Here is a 19103-nt window from a genome sequence, read left to right on the forward strand (position 1 = left end):
TATAAAGCCCCGCTCTTGTTATTTACTGCTGCTCTTTAATTATTTGTTTTTCTTAACTCATCCTTTTTGCGGGGTATTTTCTTAAAACTGCGTTGTTGGTTAGGGGCTTGTAAGTAAGCATTTCACTGTACAGTCTACAACTGTTGTAATCGGTATATGTAACAAATCAGATTTGATTTGATCTCAGCAAACGTTATATGACAGATTTGGACCAGTGGTTTAACCAGTTGATAATGCTGTTGTTTTCATTTAACCAGTTGATAATGCTGTTGTTTTCATTTAACCAGTTGATAATGCTGTTGTAGTTTTCATTTAACCAGTTGATAATGCTGTTGTAGTGTTCATTTAACCAGTTGATAATGCTGTTGTCGTGTTCATTTAACCAGCTGATAATGCCGCTGTAGTGTTCATTTAACCAGTTGATAATGCTGCTGCCGTGTTCATTTAACCAGTTGATAATGCTGTTGTAATGTTCATTTAACCAGTTGATAATGTTGTCGTGTTCATTTAACCAGTTGATAATGCCGTTGTAGTGTTCATTTAACCAGTTGATAATGCCGTTGTAGTGTTCATTTAACCAGTTGATAATGCCGATGTAGTGTTCATTTAACCAGTTGATAATGCTGCTGCCGTGTTCATTTAACCAGTTGATAATGCCGCTGTGGTGTTCATTTAACCAGTTGATAATGCTGCTGCCGTGTTCATTTAACCAGTTGATAATGCGGTTGTAGTTTTCATTTAACCAGTCGATAATGCTGTTGTAGCGGTCATTTAACCAGTTGATAATGCTGTTGTCGTGTTCATTTAACCAGTTGATAATGCTGTTGTCGTGTTCATTTAACCAGTTGATAATGCCGCTGTAGTGTTCATTTAACCAGTTGATAATGCTGTTGTTTTCATTTAACCAGTTGATAATGCTGCTGCCGTGTACATTTAACCAGTTGATAATGCTGTTGTTTTCATTTAACCAGTTGATAATGCTGCTGCCGTGTTCATTTAACCAGTTGATAATGCTGTTGTTTTCATTTAACCAGTTGATAATGCCGCTGTAGTGTTCATTTAACCAGTTGATAATGCTGCTGCCGTGTTCATTTAACCTGTTGATAATGCTGTTGTTTTCATTTAACCAGTCGATAATGCCGCTGTAGTGTTCATTTAACCAGTTGATAATGCTGCTGCCGTGTTCATTTAACCAGTTGATAATGCTGTTGTCGTGTTCATTTAACCAGTTGATAATGCTGTTGTCGTGTTCATTTAACCAGTTGATAATGCTGTTGTCGTGTTCATTTAACCAGTTGATAATGCTGTTGTCGTGTTCATTTAACCAGTTGATAAAGCTGTTGTCGTGTTCATTTAACCAGTTGATAATGCTGTTGTGTTCATTTAACCGGTTGATAATGCTGTTGTAGTGTTCATTTGAGAAGTTGATCATGCTGTTTTTGTGGGTTTTCCAGAACATATATGGCAATTATTTATTTCAGAAGGAGCCAGCAAAACTAGTGCTCTCTGTATGTGCTCTGGGTCATTAGACACCATTAGACATACACCTGTCTGGGAATTCCTGTAACTGTTATATGGCCTAATATGTACTGTTGCTATGGTTATACCTCTTGGGTCTTTTCCAGAACATGGGTGTCCCTTTCAGAGTAGTTAGCAGGATGACATATCTGATTATTTCTGTGAAGTGTCAAGGACTGTTGCTATGGTCCTACATGCATGAACATGTAACACTTGTCTGATGAAGAAGGAGTGGACCAAAGCGCAGCGTGGTAAGTGTTCATGATTTATTTAAAAAAAACTTGAACAAAATAACAAAGAGCAAAATGACAACAAACCGTTCTGTCAGGTGCAGAAACACAAAACAGAAAATAACTACCCACAAAACACAGGTGGGAAAAGGCTACCTAAGTATGGTTCCCAATCAGAGACAATGATAGACAGCTGTCCCTGATTGAGAACCATACCTGCCAAAACAAAGAAATACAAAACATAGAAAAATGAACATAGAATGCCCACCCAAATCACACCCTGACCAAACCAAAATAGAGACATAAAAAGCTCTAAGGTCAGTGACAGAACATGTCTTAAGGCCAGGACATGTCTATATGTTTTAACTACTATAATGGCTCTACAGTTTCCATGCCCTAATGTGAAACAAAACTAAAATTAGTGCAAAGCAATAAGATAACGATGGCTAAATACCAGAGGGGTGAGTCATTAAGAGGAGATACTATGGGTGTGGAAAAATGTATAAGTATGTGCCAAGACTGGAAAGGGGTTGATTTCATGAACCAGCTCTCCTTTTCTTATGTTGTAAAAAAGTATATTTGAACTCACAGGCTCCGGTATTTAAGAAATATGATTGACTGAATAAACGACATTGTCGTGTTCATTTAACCAGTTGATAATGCTGTTGTCGTGTTCATTTAACCAGTTGATAAAGCTGTTGTCGTGTTCATTTAACCAGTTGATAAAGCTGTTGTCGTGTTCATTTAACCAGTTGATAATGCTGTTGTCGTGTTCATTTAACCAGTTGATAATGCTGTTGTCGTGTTCATTTAACCAGTTGATAATGCTGTTGTCGTGTTCATTTAACCAGTTGATAAAGCTGTTGTCGTGTTCATTTAACCAGTTGATAAAGCTGTTGTCGTGTTCATTTAACCAGTTGATAAAGCTGTTGTCGTGTTCATTTAACAAGTTGATAATGCTGTTGTCGTGTTCATTTAACCACTTGATAATGCTGTTGTCGTGTTCATTTAACCAGTTGATAATGCTGTTGTCGTGTTCATTTAACCAGTTGATAAAGCTGTTGTCGTGTTCATTTAACCAGTTGATAATGCTGTTGTCGTGTTCATTTAACCAGTTGATAAAGCTGTTGTCGTGTTCATTTAACCAGTTGATAATGCTGTTGTCGTGTTCATTTAACCAGTTGATAATGCTGTTGTCGTGTTCATTTAACCAGTTGATAAAGCTGTTGTCGTGTTCATTTAACCAGTTGATAAAGCTGCTGTCGTGTTCATTTAACCAGTTGATAATGCTGCTGTTGTTCATTTAACCAGTTGATAATGCTGTTGTTTTCATTTAACCAGTTGATAATGCTGCTGCCGTGTTCATTTAACCAGTTGATAATGCTGTTGTTTTCATTTAACCAGTTGATAAAGTGTTCATTTAACCAGTTGATAATGCTGCTGCCGTGTTCATTTAACCTGTTGATAATGCTGTTGTTTTCATTTAACCAGTCGATAATGCCGCTGTAGTGTTCATTTAACCAGTTGATAATGCTGCTGCCGTGTTCATTTAACCAGTTGATAATGCTGCTGTCGTGTTAATTTAACCAGTTGATAATGCTGCTGCCGTGTTCATTTAACCAGTTGATAATGCTGTTGTGTTCATTTAACCGGTTGATAATGCTGTTGTAGTGTTCATTTGAGAAGTTGATCATGCTGTTTTTGTGGGTTTTCCAGAACATATATGGCAATTATTTATTTCAGAAGGAGCCAGCAAAACTAGTGCTCTCTGTATGTGCTCTGGGTCATTAGACACCATTAGACATACACCTGTCTGGGAATTCCTGTAACTGTTATATGGCCTAATATGTACTGTTGCTATGGTTATACCTCTTGGGTCTTTTCCAGAACATGGGTGTCCCTTTCAGAGTAGTTAGCAGGATGACATATCTGATTATTTCTGTGAAGTGTCAAGGACTGTTGCTATGGTCCTACATGCATGAACATGTAACACTTGTCTGATGAAGAAGGAGTGGACCAAAGCGCAGCGTGGTAAGTGTTCATGATTTATTTAAAAAAAACTTGAACAAAATAACAAAGAGCAAAATGACAACAAACCGTTCTGTCAGGTGCAGAAACACAAAACAGAAAATAACTACCCACAAAACACAGGTGGGAAAAGGCTACCTAAGTATGGTTCCCAATCAGAGACAATGATAGACAGCTGTCCCTGATTGAGAACCATACCTGCCAAAACAAAGAAATACAAAACATAGAAAAATGAACATAGAATGCCCACCCAAATCACACCCTGACCAAACCAAAATAGAGACATAAAAAGCTCTAAGGTCAGTGACAGAACATGTCTTAAGGCCAGGACATGTCTGTATGTTTTAACTACTATAATGGCTCTACAGTTTCCATGCCCTAATGTGAAACAAAACTAAAATTAGTGCAAAGCAATAAGATAACGATGGCTAAATACCAGAGGGGGTGAGTCATTAAGAGGAGATACTATGGGTGTGGAAAAATGTATAAGTATGTGCCAAGACTGGAAAGGGGTTGATTTCATGAACCAGCTCTCCTTTTCTTATGTTGTAAAAAAAGTATATTTGAACTCACAGGCTCCGGTATTTAAGAAATATGATTGACTGAATATTTCCACGACATTGTCGTGTTCATTTAACCAGTTGATAATGCTGTTGTCGTGTTCATTTAACCAGTTGATAAAGCTGTTGTCGTGTTCATTTAACCAGTTGATAAAGCTGTTGTCGTGTTCATTTAACCAGTTGATAATGCTGTTGTCGTGTTCATTTAACCAGTTGATAAAGCTGTTGTCGTGTTCATTTAACCAGTTGATAAAGCTGTTGTAGTGTTCATTTAACCAGTTGATAATGCTGCTGCCGTGTTCATTTAACCAGTTGATAATGCTGTTGTCGTGTTCATTTAACCAGTTGATAAAGCTGTTGTCGTGTTCATTTAACCAGTTGATAATGCTGTTGTCGTGTTCATTTAACCAGTTGATAATGCTGTTGTCGTGTTCATTTAAACCAGTTGATAATGCTGTTGTCGTGTTCATTTAACCAGTTGATAATGCTGTTGTCGTGTTCATTTAACCAGTTGATAATGCTGTTGTCGTGTTCATTTAACCAGTTGATAATGCTGCTGCCGTGTTCATTTAACCAGTTGATAAAGCTGTTGTCGTGTTCATTTAACCAGTTGATAATGCTGTTGTCGTGTTCATTTAACCAGTTGATAAAGCTGTTGTCGTGTTCATTTAACCAGTTGATAATGCTGTTGTCGTGTTTATTTAACCAGTTGATAATGCTGTTGTCGTGTTCGTTTAACCAGTTGATAATGCTGTTGTCGTGTTCATTTAACCAGTTGATAAAGCTGTTGTCGTGTTCATTTAACCAGTTGATAATGCTGTTGTCGTGTTCATTTAACCAGTTGATAATGCTGTTGTTTTCATTTAACCAGTTGATAATGCCACTGTAGTGTTCATTTAACCAGTTGATAATGCTGCTGCCGTGTTCATTTAACCAGTTGATAATGCTGTTGTTTTCATTTAACCAGTCGATAAATGCCGCTGTAGTGTTCATTTAACCAGTTGATAATGCTGTTGCCGTGTTCATTTAACCAGTTGATAATGCTGCTGTCGTGTTCATTTAACCAGTTGATAATGCTGCTGCCGTGTTCATTTAACCAGTTGATAATGCTGTTGTGTGTTCATTTAACCGGTTGATAATGCTGTTGTAGTGTTCATTTGAGAAGTTGATCATGCTGTTTTTGTGGGTTTTTAGAACATATATGGCAATTATTTATTTCAGAAGGAGCCAGAAAACTAGTGTCTGTATGTGCTCTGGGTCATTTACACCATTAGACATACACCTGTCTGGGTTCCATTTAACAGTTATATGGCCTAATATGTACTGTTGCTATTTATACCAGTTCTTGGGTCTTTTCCAGAACATGGGTGTCCCTTTCAGAGTAGTTAGCAGGATGACATATCTGATTATTTCTGTGAAGTGTCAAGGACTGTTGCTATGGTCCTACATTGAACATGTAACACTTGTCTGATGATTTAACCAGTTGACCAAAGCACAGCGTGGTAAGTGTTCATGATTTATTGATAAAAAAAACTTGAACAAAATAACAAAGAGCAAAATGACAACAAACCGTTCTGTCAGGTTCAGAAACACAAAACAGAAAATAACTACCCACAAAACACAGGTGGGAAAAGGCTACCTAAGTAATGGTTCCCATTCAAGACAATGATAGACAGCTGTCCCTGATTGAGAACCATTGCCAAAACAAAGAAATACAAAACATAGAAAATGAACTAGAATGCGTGTTCAATTTAACCAGTTGACCAAACCAAAATAGAGACATAAAAAGCTCTAAAGGTCAGTGACAGAACATGTTTAACCAGGACATGTCTGTATGTTTTAACTACTATAATGGCTCTACAGTTTCCATGCCCTAATGTGAAACAAAACTAAAATTAGTGCAAAGCAATTTAACCATGGCTAAATGCAGAGGGGGTGAGTCATTAAGAGGAGATACTATGGGTGTGGAAAAATTTAAGTAGTGCCAAGACTAAAGGGGTTGATTTCATGAACCAGCTCTCCTTTTCTTATGTTGTAAAAAAGTATATTTGAACTCACAGGCTCCGTGTATTTAAGAAATATGATTGACTGAAATTTGCTGACATTGTCGTGTTCATTTAACCAGTTGATAATGCTGTTGTCGTGTTCATTTAACCAGTTGATAAAGCTGTTGTCGTGTTCATTTAACCAGTTGATAAAGCTGTTGTCGTGTTCATTTAACCAGTTGATAATGCTGTTGTAGTGTTCATTTAACCAGTTGATAATGCTGCTGTCGTGTTCATTTAACCAGTTGATAATGCTGTTGTCGTGTTCATTTAACCAGTTGATAAAGCTGTTGTCGTGTTCATTTAACCAGTTGATAAAGCTGTTGTCGTGTTCATTTAACCAGTTGATAAAGCTGTTGTCGTGTTCATTTAACCAGTTGATAATGCTGTTGTCGTGTTCATTTAACCAGTTGATAATGCTGTTGTCGTGTTCATTTAACCAGTTGATAATGCTGTTGTCGTGTTCATTTAACCAGTTGATAAAGCTGTTGTCGTGTTCATTTAACCAGTTGATAATGCTGTTGTCGTGTTCATTTAACCAGTTGATAATGCTGTTGTCGTGTTCATTTAACCAGTTGATAATGCTGTTGTCGTGTTCATTTAACCAGTTGATAATGCTGTTGTCGTGTTCATTTAACCAGTTGATAAAGCTGTTGTCGTGTTCATTTAACCAGTTGATAATGCTGTTGTCGTGTTCATTTAACCAGTTGATAAAGCTGTTGTCGTGTTCATTTAACCAGTTGATAATGCTGTTGTCGTGTTCATTTAACCAGTTGATAAAGCTGTTGTCGTGTTCATTTAACCAGTTGATAAAGCTGTTGTCGTGTTCATTTAACCAGTTGATAATGCTGTTGTCGTGTTCATTTAACCAGTTGATAATGCTGTTGTCGTGTTCATTTAACCAGTTGATAATGCTGTTGTCGTGTTCATTTAACCAGTTGATAATGCTGTTGTCGTGTTCATTTAACCAGTTGATAATGCTGTTGTCGTGTTCATTTAACCAGTTGATAAAGCTGTTGTCGTGTTCATTTAACCAGTTGATAATGCTGTTGTCGTGTTCATTTAACCAGTTGATAAAGCTGTTGTCGTGTTCATTTAACCAGTTGATAATGCTGTTGTCGTGTTCATTTAACCAGTTGATAATGCTGTTGTCGTGTTCATTTAACCAGTTGATAAAGCTGTTGTAATGTTCATTTAACCAGTTGATAATGCTGTTGTCGTGTTCATTTAACCAGTTGATAAAGCTGTTGTCGTGTTCATTTAACCAGTTGATAAAGCTGTTGTCGTGTTCATTTAACCAGTTGATAATGCTGTTGTCGTGTTCATTTAACCAGTTGATAATGCTGTTGTCGTATTCATTTAACCAGTTGATAATGCTGTTGTCGTGTTCATTTAACCAGTTGATAAAGCTGTTGTCGTGTTCATTTAACCAGTTGATAATGCTGTTGTCGTGTTTATTTAACCAGTTGATAATGCTGTTGTCGTGTTCATTTAACCAGTTGATAATGCTGTTGTCGTGTTTATTTAACCAGTTGATAATGCTGTTGTCGTGTTTATTTAACCAGTTGATAATGCTGTTGTCGTGTTTATTTAACCAGTCGATAATGCTGTTGTCGTGTTTGTTTAACCAGTCGATAATGCTGTTGTCGTGTTTGTTTAACCAGTTGATAATGCTGTTGTCGTGTTCATTTAACCAGTTGATAATGCTGTTGTAATGTTCATTTAACCAGTTGATAATGCTGTTGTAATGTTCATTTAACCAGTTGATAATGCTGTTGTCGTTTTTATTTAACGAGTTGATAAAGCTGTTGTAGTGTTCATTTCGGGCTGTTGCACATCTATAAATGGAAGACCTCTAATCAGTCAAGAACATTCATCATTGTCAGAGAAATATATCTGTTATATATTGTCTTCCACATTCAACCCAAACCCTTTAAATCAGAGAGGTGCTTGGGACTTCCTTAATTGACATCCACGTCACCAATTGCTGTTGGGGGTTAACTGCCTTGCTCAAAGGCAGAACACCAGATGTTTCAACCTTGCCGGCTCGGGGATTCAAACCAGCGACCTTTCGGTTACTGGCCCAACACTTACCTACTAAGGCTACTGCCCCCAGAATGGTGGTTCACACAGGTAATATTTTCTCTGTAAGACTCTTTAACACTCTGTTAGTGTTACATAAGTGTTAAAAACAATTGGGTGTCACTTACACAATTCATATAGAGTCTATACAATAATTAACTGTTTATTGCAGTTTCCAGACTCTTTTAGAACTTCCACCCACCCAGACCTGTCATCAAAAGTTTGTATGGTACAAAAACAGCAAAAAGGTCTCTCCTCCCTCCACCAGTCAAATGAAACCAATGCAAAGCAACTGGCCCTCTAACTGCCCTGAGAGGTCAGAAATGTTGACTCTACATCAGTAATTATACCTCTTGATGAGCAACGATGACCCTCCTGATGATAGATGTCTCTAACCGAACCTCTCATTTCTCAGATTATCATGAGTTGCTCAATGGAAATGTCACGTCTTTCCTACAGTCAACAGAACCATTAGTGGATAGTACATCATGCAGACGTTCCATTGTAAACTAGGGGCCAGTATTAGGGGCCACAGTAAAGGATGGTAGATTATGGGTTATGGAAATCATTGGAATGACTGTATTTTCCATACAGGTTACCTTGCCTATCAACTGTCAGGGAAATCAGGGGTATAGTTAGCATTGACAGTGGAGTCAGATGAAGCAACCATTTAGACACCGATTTCAAAATCCTAGATTGATAGGATCATTGAGAGATGGGTGTGGTAGCCAAAACAATCCCTCCCCAATAAATCAACAGTAGGCTACTGTACTTCATTCTTTTCATAAAATACTTCATTTTTATTTTCTCCTTTTTATCAAATTCCCAAAACATACATACATTCATTCACATTTGCAAAATAATATGACAAAGGAAATCATCACATACAATGAAAAATGTGCATAAAGAATTTATACAGATGTGCTCAGTCAGTTCAGTTCAAACCAAGCCAGGTGCATCTCTCATGTCTATACTCAACATGACAGCAGAACCATTGTCCGTCTATCTCACAGGGCTTCACAACGCATCCCTGGGAGTGGACATCACATGTATGATTGTCTAATTGTCTTCCTACGGAGTCTGTCACTATTATTTACACTGAAATAAATATTTTCACCTAGAACCACAAGACATTTTGCTAGTTTTCTTCCAAGGTAATGTTTTAAAAAAAAAATCCCAGTCCAATTTCCAGTGCATTATTGAGAGAAGTATATTTAAAAACAAAGAAAAGCTACTATGTCGGATATAGTATTTTTGTTGTGTAAGGCACATATCAAGTCATATACAGCGTGATCTAATAACAGTTCAATCATGTTGTGCTCAAGAGAGATTACAAATCCTTATATTAAATAAATGTAACACTTAGTTCGTTAGAAAGTCAGTAGAAATAAGCAACAGCAAATCAAGGGCCATCTAGAACAGATTATTAGTCTTATCATCAACTGCTGAGAGGACTCCTGAGAGGTATACTATATTGCTTCCATATACAGTTTCTGTTATAAAGTATGTGTAAAGACAACTGAATGTCAAATACTCACTCTCTTAACAACTAACAACTCCTTTCTCCATCTTCAGTAGCACGGCAAACTGTAGTTATCACCAATATATTCTCATCTTTGACACTATTCTTGATGAAGCTTCCCAGAGTCTAGGTAATTGTTCTCATATACTGTACAGTACATAATATAAATTTACAGATTCTCTGGTTCAGTTGATTTAGCAGCTGTATAAAAGTTATCTGTTCGCAAACAGCAACTGTAGCAGAAGATTACATAAAAAATTTAAATATCTTTGATGTACAAAACACTAAATAAATACTAAATATCCAGTATTTTTTTCCTTGTACAGAAAACTGTCCCTATACGCTTACGTCATAACTTTGGGAGCGTTTCCTACACAGCCTGCGGAACCACACCCAGTAGAGGAAGATCATGAGGAACCAGTAGCAGACGTACGCCACACAGCCGTAGATCAGAAACCTGGTCTCTAGGACCTTAGCCGGCGTGAACCAGCCCTTCTGGCTCTCCTTGTAGATGGTGTAGCAGGACCCGCCCAGCAAGATGGCCGCCCACACCGACAGAGGCAGCAGGGGGATGTAGTTCCCAACCATCTTGCGGCGGCCTGACGTGCCCCAGCTGCTCTTGTTCATGGTGATGATGGCAAAGTACTTGGCGGGCAGCAGGCTGGTCATGTAGAGGGCAGAGTAGAGAGACATGAACACCATGACCAGGTCACGGCGCAGGATGCAGGCATAGGCTGCCTTGATCAGGCCGATGAGCTGGATGCAGCAGAGGACCCAGAGGATGTCCCACAGGGTGCCTGTCCAGAACAGCTGGATGATGGTGGCCGTGACGAAGAAGGGGAAGACACCAGAGACGATGGACTCGTAGGTCATCCATAGGTGGTGCTTGTGCCACCACATGGCGTTGTAGAGCCACTCACGAAAGTAAGATTTGGTCCAGCGCGTCTGCTGGTTGAGCCACCGGAGGAACTGGCCTGGCGTCTCCGTGTAACACTTGGAGCGGGCTGTGTATCTGAGAGCAGAGGATAGATGATGATGAATGAGTCTATTATCATCTTATCTCCAGTAAAGTGTTGTGCTTCAGTTTATTTGTGTATGAGGATTATGTGTGAAGAAATGTATACTCACTTGGTGGCATAGCCCATGCTGAGCATGCGGTTGGTGAGATGTCTGTCATCCCCAAATGTGCAGTGAGTCCCCAGGAACTTCTGGTTGTACCAGGACTCTAAGAACTGCTGGAGGAGGTCATTCCTGTACAAACCTGAGGATGAAACCAAATAACAAATAACAAATAACCAATAACAAATAACCAGTAACATAAAGAAGAGAAGCAAGGTTATGACTCATGTTTATCGCGGTCACAGGAAAGTGTAATTTCCTTACCCAGGGGGCCGCTGATGCAGGAGACACAGTTGAAGAAGGACTGGCAGGACCTCTCGATGTTGAACGCCATCCAGTAGCGCAGGCTGCTCATGAAGCTGATGTAGGACTCCTTGAGATTGAGGATCATCACGTCTCCTCCCACTGCCCCATATTTCTGGTTACTTTCCAGAACCTTACACAGCTCCACCGTAGCCAGGGGGTCTAGCTTGGTGTCAGAGTCACACACCTGGAGGAGAGAGAGAGAGAGAGATTAAATACAGTATTTCCCTAATCTCAAGAGCCAAACAAAGAGATGTAAGTAAACTCCTCACCTGTATGTAGTCCACCGACAGTCCCAGTGCCTTGAAAGCTGTGTACATCACCTCCCTCTTTCCACCCCACTTCTGCATGATGCACACACACCTCCTGCTGTTGATCAGATCCTCCACCTCCCTCCTCTGGGGGTCCTCTCCCAGCCCATAACTAGCATCCCCGGCAGGGCCTATCACCCCGGGGATGCCCCCCTCCTGGGTCTGGGTGGGGTCCCATGTGTGGTAGTTGTTCCTCCACACGTAACAGCCAGGATCCTGGTCTGCAAACACCTCCCTGAACATCTCCAGCATGTAGAGGTCGTCCTCTGAGTTCCCATCCACCACCATGATGACCCGCAGCAGCTCTGGAGGGTATTTGAGGGCCCGAATGGAGTTGAGGCACTCACGCAGGTATTCTGGGTCTTCCTGGTAGGCTGAGATAGTGAAACCGATGGTCTTGGTGAATGTGCAGGCCTTGCTTCGGGCCCTCATGCGGCGGTGCTCCACGAAGGCGAAAAAGCTTTGGACCAGGACGTGTAGCCCCAGCAGGAGGCCATAGAACCCAAAAGAGATGATGCCGTTTGGGGAGGTGGCCAGCTGGAAGCCCTGAACATAGGCCCACACCATCACCCCCAGCACCACCAGGGCAAAGAGGAATGTCAGGATGGCACGGACTATCGAGCCCACCCGCCTTAGTAACGGTTTCAGTTCCATTTTTCCCCCTTTAGATACCTGTTGTCAATCAATGAAGATGAACATTGAAGATAAATATATTGAAACAGGAACAAATAGGCTAAATTAAAGATTAAATTTCATTTATTGAATTAAGTGAATTGATTGAAAAAGGCTAATCATTATTTCAAGTATTATTATGGCAACAATACGGGGTCTACAAAATGTATTTGAACCTTTAGGATTGCTTATTATAAGATAGAAAAAAATATGTGGGCCTCATTATATCAAGTAAGTTCTAGATAACTATACATACCAAAGACATCCTACCACAAAAGCGTTATCATGAAAAAATATATATATATTTGTTTTTATTTGACCCATCAATCTTCCAAAGATGTCATCAAGAAGTTACCTTGTTTCTTTGTGACGTAGGCAATGTACCGCAAAACGAAAATGTATTTCTAATGGTAAAAAAACAACAACAAAAAACATTTCGATTAAAAATGTATAGCCTTACCTGCCTTTGGTGCCAAATGACTCCACTATTGAAATGCCCCTTCCTCTCTGTCTCCTACTCTCTACTCTGGCAACTTGCGTGAAGTTCGATTACTTTATAAACTTGAGATGCTCCAGATGCTGCCAGATGTGAGCGCACATACAGTGGCCCAGAGCAAACCATCATAGGTATAACGCCCTTAATACTGGGCTTGTGAGTCAGCACGTGCTGCGTCAAAGTAGAAAATAGGTCCATAGTGAATTCGCCAAATGTAAATCAACAGGGATTAGATTTACTCCAGTAAAAGTAGTTATGTGCGTCCATTTTATAGGAAAATCCGTATGTTGGATTTCCTTCAGGAATGCACCATTTTGTAAATTTCTAATAATCACAATTTTGACTCAAATATGTCGCACTGTCAAATATATGCCTTTTGTCAAATGTATCTAATACAGGGTAAACCTCCATAATGACCACAGTAATCCTGAAAATGAAACTATTAGGCTTTCTGTTTGTGTTGTCGACAAAAAAAAGATTGATCTTGATCAATTGTAGGCTACTTATTTACAGTTATTTTTTAAATACAGGCATTAAGATATTATTCACTTAACTATTGAATAGAGTAGAATAAAATAGATTATCCTACTTAATTTTTCCCATAGGGAACTTGTGGCATTTGGATTCGACAATAAATACATAACAACACAATTGGCACAAACCAATTTGGCACAAACCACTTATACAAGATCAACCAAAAACCACTACTCTCGTCTCCACCATACATTTCCATTGAGGAATATTGCATCACAACTACCTTGTCCCTGACCAGTCACTGCCCTGATCTGTCAAGAAGTTGAATGATGCCCTCTGGTGGCACTATAATAACCCTGCATCCTTTCTCTTGTACTGAACATTGTCAGGCAATGCCAGCCACAAGGCTAACAAATGTATATTCATCACCACACATGACTGTTGCATAGAGATGGGCACATCAAGCAGTGTTTATGACCATATGACCATATCTTATCTCATGGATCAACCTGAGGGTCTTTGTTTTGGTTCAGTGACAGTGAAACATGACATACTGTAATACTGCCTCAGTCATACATATTCCTTGGTAAAGAGGCTGAACATACTACAGTAAAACCATGGGAGTATTTGACATTGCCTTGTTTCCAAAATGGTGGTTTGGAACTCGGGACCCAATGGTTAATCACCGCTAACTCTGCTCGGGTTGCAGACCCCAAATATATTGGTTTTATTTGTGGTTTTGCAAGGGTCACAAGGAAACGCCAACAGCCTCAGAGAGCAAATAACTTGGGAACCACTACCATATGTATTTTGGCAGGTTTAATATCGATGACCTCGAAAGACCTAGCTGCAGTGGTTTATAAAGTACCTAATTGTCATACTTGAGTCAAAATAAAGATATAGTACCTTAATAGAAAATAATGACTCAAATAAAAGTGAAAGTCACCCGGTAAAATACTACTTGAGTTAAAGTCGAAAAGTATTTGGTTTTAAATATACTTAAGTATCAAAAGTAAAATAATTTCAAATTCCTCATATTAAGCCAACAAGTCGGCATGATTTTATTTTATTGACGGATAGCCAGGGGCACACTACAACACTCAGACAGCATTTACAAACGAAGCATTTGTGTTCAGTCAGTTCGCCAGATCAGAGACAGTAGGGATGACCAGGGATGTTCGCTTGATAAGTGCTTGAAATGGACTATGTTCCTGTCCTGCTAAGCATTCAAAATGTAACAAGTACTTTTGGGTGTCAGGGAAAATGTATGGAGGATAAAGTCACTTATTTTCTTTAGGAATGTAGTGAAACAAAAGTCAAAGTTGAATAGTTGAAAAATATAAATAGTAATGTAAAGTACAGATATCCAAAAAAATGACTTAAGTAATACTTTAAAGTATTTTTACTTAAGTACTTTACACCACTGCCTAGCTGTCCATTCTACTTTATTTAACCTGACTACATCTTTAAGGACATAGAAATGTGTTGTCGAGATCGTTGAAGTCCCACACCCATAGCCACCGGCACTGTTGTGACGAATCCACACCCCTCAGGTCAGACCCAAATAGGGTGCCTCAGGCCACAGGGCCAACAGAGCCCTTGGCCTGGTCACTATGATGTCATGGTGAAGGGTGTGGTACTTGGGGTATTTTGGATGGTTGGTGGACTTGACAAATCTGGCTATTCTACCGTATTGTGAGAATATTCCCCACACTGGAAGACGGACTAAGACCATAGTCTAAATGAAATATGTATCCTTTGCTTCTCTTTGCTAGACATGATTTGTTTTTTGATGATCGCTTAAGATTGATCAGGGTATAGCCAGCAGAGGGAGCCAAGTGTTCAGTTTTTACCTCTTGTACCCTCAAGCTAGCACCTTCACGATAGCTCAAAAACCCTATGATGTCACTCAACACAGACCAAACGATAAACCAGTCAATAAACAGACACACTTTATTTGATATTGTCAGTTCAAATGGTTAATTCCATGACATCAGGACCAGCCTTTGCTACTTAGCCAGATGCAATGACACGTAGTTGCAGACTTCTGTGTAGACACCAGGCTTCTTCCTGAGAGCACAGCCATGACCCCAGGACACAACACCCTGGAGCTCCCCATCACACACCAGAGGAGCACCAGAGTCACCCTGAGAGGTGGGGGGGTAGAGAGTAAGAAAGAAAGTGACAGAGAGGAAGATGGGGGAGGTGATGCGAGAGATAAAGAGAGGGCGCAACAAGCCGGAGTGACAGGACAAGATAGCGAGATTCAGTGACAGAGCAAGATGAAGAGAGACAAGAAAATATATAACCAGAGATCAGTGTGATTGCATCATGGTAAAAACTGTGAAAACAAGAAGGTGAAATATATGAAGAAGTACAGTACAGACCTATTCTGTCAGTTACCTGGCAGGAGTCCTTGCCTCCCTCCATAAAGCCAGCACAGATCATGTTCTCAGTCATCTGGAAGAAATAGGCTTCCAGGCAGGTGTTACCAGTCAGGAGGGAGACTTCCACACACTGCAGTGTATCAGGGTACCTCACTGGAACAAGAAAAGACGCAGACATATGCTTCTACATCTGCACTGCTTGCTGTTTGGGGTTTCAGGCTGGGTTTCTGTATGGCACTTTGTGACATCGGCTGAAGTACAAAACGGCTTTATTAATACGTTTGATTGAATTTGATTGACATGTAACAAGGCATTAAAACTTTCCATTTGAAGAAAATCAGAAGTGGAAAACTTGGAATTCTTAAAAGACACTCTGTTGTCCTCAGCTGTTAACTGTTTATAACAAAGGCAAATCAAATCAAATCAAATGTTATTTGTCACATACACATGGTTAGCAGATGTTAATACGAGTGTAGCGAAATGCTTGTGCTTCTAGTTCCGACAATGCAGTAATAACCAACGAGTAATCTAACCTAACAATTCCACAACTACAACCTTATACACACAAGTGTAAAGGGATAAAGAATATGTACATGAAGAGATATGAAGTAGTGATGGTACAGAACGGCATAGGCAAGATGCAGTAGATGGGATCGAGTACAGTATATATATATGAGATGAGTAATGTAGGGTATGTAAACATAAAAGTGTCATAGTTTAAAGTGGCTAGTGATACATGTATTACATAAAGATGGCAAGATGCTGTAGATGATATGGAGTACAGTATATACATATGAGATGAGTAATGTAGGGTATGTAATGGGCTTGATTACCAACCACGACGAGAAAGCGTACAGGGAGGAGATGAGGGCACTAGGAGTGTGGTGTCAGGAAAACAATCTCTCAATCAATGTCAACAAAACAAAGGAGATGATAGTGGACTTCAGGAAACAGCAGAGGGAGCACCCCCCAATATTTCCGTAAACACACCAGCCAGCTGGTCTGCGCATGCTCTGAGGACGCGGCTAGGGATGCCGTCTGGGCCAGCAGCCTTGCGAGGATTAACACGTTTAAATGTTTTATTAACGTCGGCCACGGAGAAGAAGGGGGCGCAGTCCTTGTTAGCGGGCCATGAAGGTGGCACTGTATTATCCTCAAAGCGGGCAAAGAAGGTGTTAAGTTTGTCTGGAAGTGTGACGTCGGTGTCTGTGACGTGGCTGGTTTTCTTTTTGTAGTCCGTGATTTTGCCACAGACCTTGCCACATACGTCTCATGTCTGATCCATTCAATTGCAACTCCACTTTGTCCCTGTACCAGCATTTTGCTTGTTTGATTGCCTTGCGGAGGGAATAACTACACTGTTTATATTCAGCCATATTCCCAGACCTCTTTCCATGGTTAAATACGGTGGTTCGAGCTTTCAGTTTTGCGCAAATGCTCCCATCCATCCACGGTTTTTGGTTAGGGTAGGTTTTAATAGTCACAGTGGGTACAATATCTCCAATGCATTTCTTAATAAACTCACTCACAGAGTCAGCGTACAAATCAATGTTGTTATCTGAGGCTGACTGGAACATATCCCAGTCAATCTTGAAGCGTAAATTCTGATTGGTCAGACCAGCGTTGAATGGTTCTAGTCACTAGTACATCCTGTTTGAGTTTCTACCTATAAGACGGAAGGAGCAAGATGGCGTCATGGTCAGATTTGTCGAAGGGAGGGCTGGGGAGGGCTTTGTATGCATCGCGGAAGTTAGAGTAGTATTGATCGAGTGTATTACCCCCGTGCGTAGTGCAATCAATATGCTGATAGAATTTAGGTAGCCTTGTTCTCAAATTTACTGTCTTAAAATCCCCAGCTACAATAAATGCAGCCTCAGGATATATGGTTTCCAGTTTACAAAGAGTCCAGTGAAGTTCCTTGAGGGTCGTCTTGGTGTCTGCTTGAGGGGGAATGAACACAGCTGTGACGATAACTGACGAGAATTTTCTTGGGAAGTAATTTGGCATTTGATTGTAAGGAATTCTAGGAATCGTTAATCATGAAGCATACACACCCGCCCTTACACTTCCCAGAGAGGTGTTTATCTCTGTCGGCGCGATGTATGGAGAAGCCTGGTGGCTGACCCGATTCCGACAACATATCCCGAGAGAGCCATGTTTCTGTGAAACAGAGAATGTTACAATCTCTGATGTCTCTCTGGAAGGCAACCCTTGCTCGAATTTCATCTACCTTGTTGTCAAGAGACTGGACATTGGTGAGTAGTATATTCTCGGGAGCGGTGGGCGATGTGCACGTCTACGGAGCCTGACCAGGAGGCCTCTCCATCTGCCCCTTCTGCGGCGCCATTGGATTTGTTGGATTTTCTGTATGTTAAGGTTTACCCATTTCATCGAAACAGTTCTACAACAGTTGTGGTCTAAAATCCGAATGGACCGTTAAACATGATATTACAAAGGGCAAAGCATAGCATTCTAGATTAAATTGGGATTTTAAGGCCTACACCACCAGAATGTTCATAAAATAAAATAAAGTGTAAAAAAAAACATTTAATTATTTTTGAAATACTCTAGCACATAGTAACTCTGAAGTCTGCACTTACGATTTGTAGCAGTAGGCAGCAGAGAGCACCCATTCACTAGAGAGGAGGATCCTTCCACAGAGGTTGTACCCTGTGTACAGAGACACCTGGTAGGGAACAGAGTTCTTCCTGCTCTCATACCCTCCTACAATCGTGTCGTCCTCCTCAAGAGCAGCTAAAATTCAAAGGGAAATTAAAAATAAAACAAAAGTCTGATTGAGATTAATGACGTCTTAGGTTTTTCATCAGAATCCACTGTCAACATCAACCAGCAATTTCTTATGTTACGTATTCTGTTATGTATTCTTTCTTATGTTATGTATTACAGTACCAGAAGAATGAGAAGTTTCATGTTCTTGTTTCAGTCTGTTTTGCTGACAGGATCAGTGTGTCTCCCCTCTCTCTTTTTTTCTTTTCACTCCTCTTATCGCACCTGTTTCAAGGACTTTCTTTATCTCAATTTGGAGCTCAACTTGTACCAATGACACTCTTGGGGAAAATACCCCCCCCACCCCCCTCAGTTGGAGTCACTGATAATAACATAGACATGTCATGCCTGCATCTAATCATATCTTGCTGTAACTACCTTACTGATGCATGTGTAATAGTTAGACTCTAACTATTACTCATGCATCAGTAAGGTAGTTACAGCTATATATGATTATATGCAGGCATGACTTGTCTATGTTATTATCAGTGACTCCCACTGAGGGGGTGGGGTGGGGGGGGTTATTTTCCACAAATAAGGGAAAATAACTAAAGGGTTTGTGGTGAAAC

General features: G+C 40.0%; 1 protein-coding gene across 1 annotated transcript; it reads right to left on the minus strand.

The window, feature by feature from the left end:
* Positions 1 to 9235: 9235 nt before the first annotated feature.
* has1 (hyaluronan synthase 1) lies at positions 9236 to 13004 on the minus strand. The gene is made up of 5 exons (XM_024385499.2): positions 12851 to 13004; positions 11680 to 12390; positions 11369 to 11594; positions 11114 to 11246; positions 9236 to 10997 (listed from the first exon to the last, which is right to left on the minus strand). The coding sequence occupies exons 2-5, from the start codon at positions 12370 to 12372 to the stop codon at positions 10322 to 10324; spliced, it is 1728 nt and encodes a 575-aa protein (XP_024241267.2). The 5' UTR covers positions 12373 to 12390; positions 12851 to 13004; the 3' UTR covers positions 9236 to 10321.
* Between the last annotated feature and the right edge of the window lie 6099 nt (positions 13005 to 19103).

Source organism: Oncorhynchus tshawytscha, linkage group LG23, assembly GCF_018296145.1.
Source record: "Oncorhynchus tshawytscha isolate Ot180627B linkage group LG23, Otsh_v2.0, whole genome shotgun sequence".
Classification (NCBI taxonomy): Eukaryota; Metazoa; Chordata; class Actinopteri; order Salmoniformes; family Salmonidae; genus Oncorhynchus; species Oncorhynchus tshawytscha.

What these genes read in the sequence shown, in the direction of transcription:
- has1 (XM_024385499.2), bottom strand. Translation starts at nt 12,372, where the DNA reads ATGGAACTGAAACCGTTACTAAGGCGGGTGGGCTCGATAGTCCGTGCC. An exon ending in TGTCGGTGGACTACATACAG is followed by an intron (nt 11,595 to 11,679) that starts GTGAGGAGTTTA and finishes TCTCTCCTCCAG; the next exon opens with GTGTGTGACTCTGACACCAA. An exon ending in CTGCATCAGCGGCCCCCTGG is followed by an intron (nt 11,247 to 11,368) that starts GTAAGGAAATTA and finishes TTTCATCCTCAG; the next exon opens with GTTTGTACAGGAATGACCTC.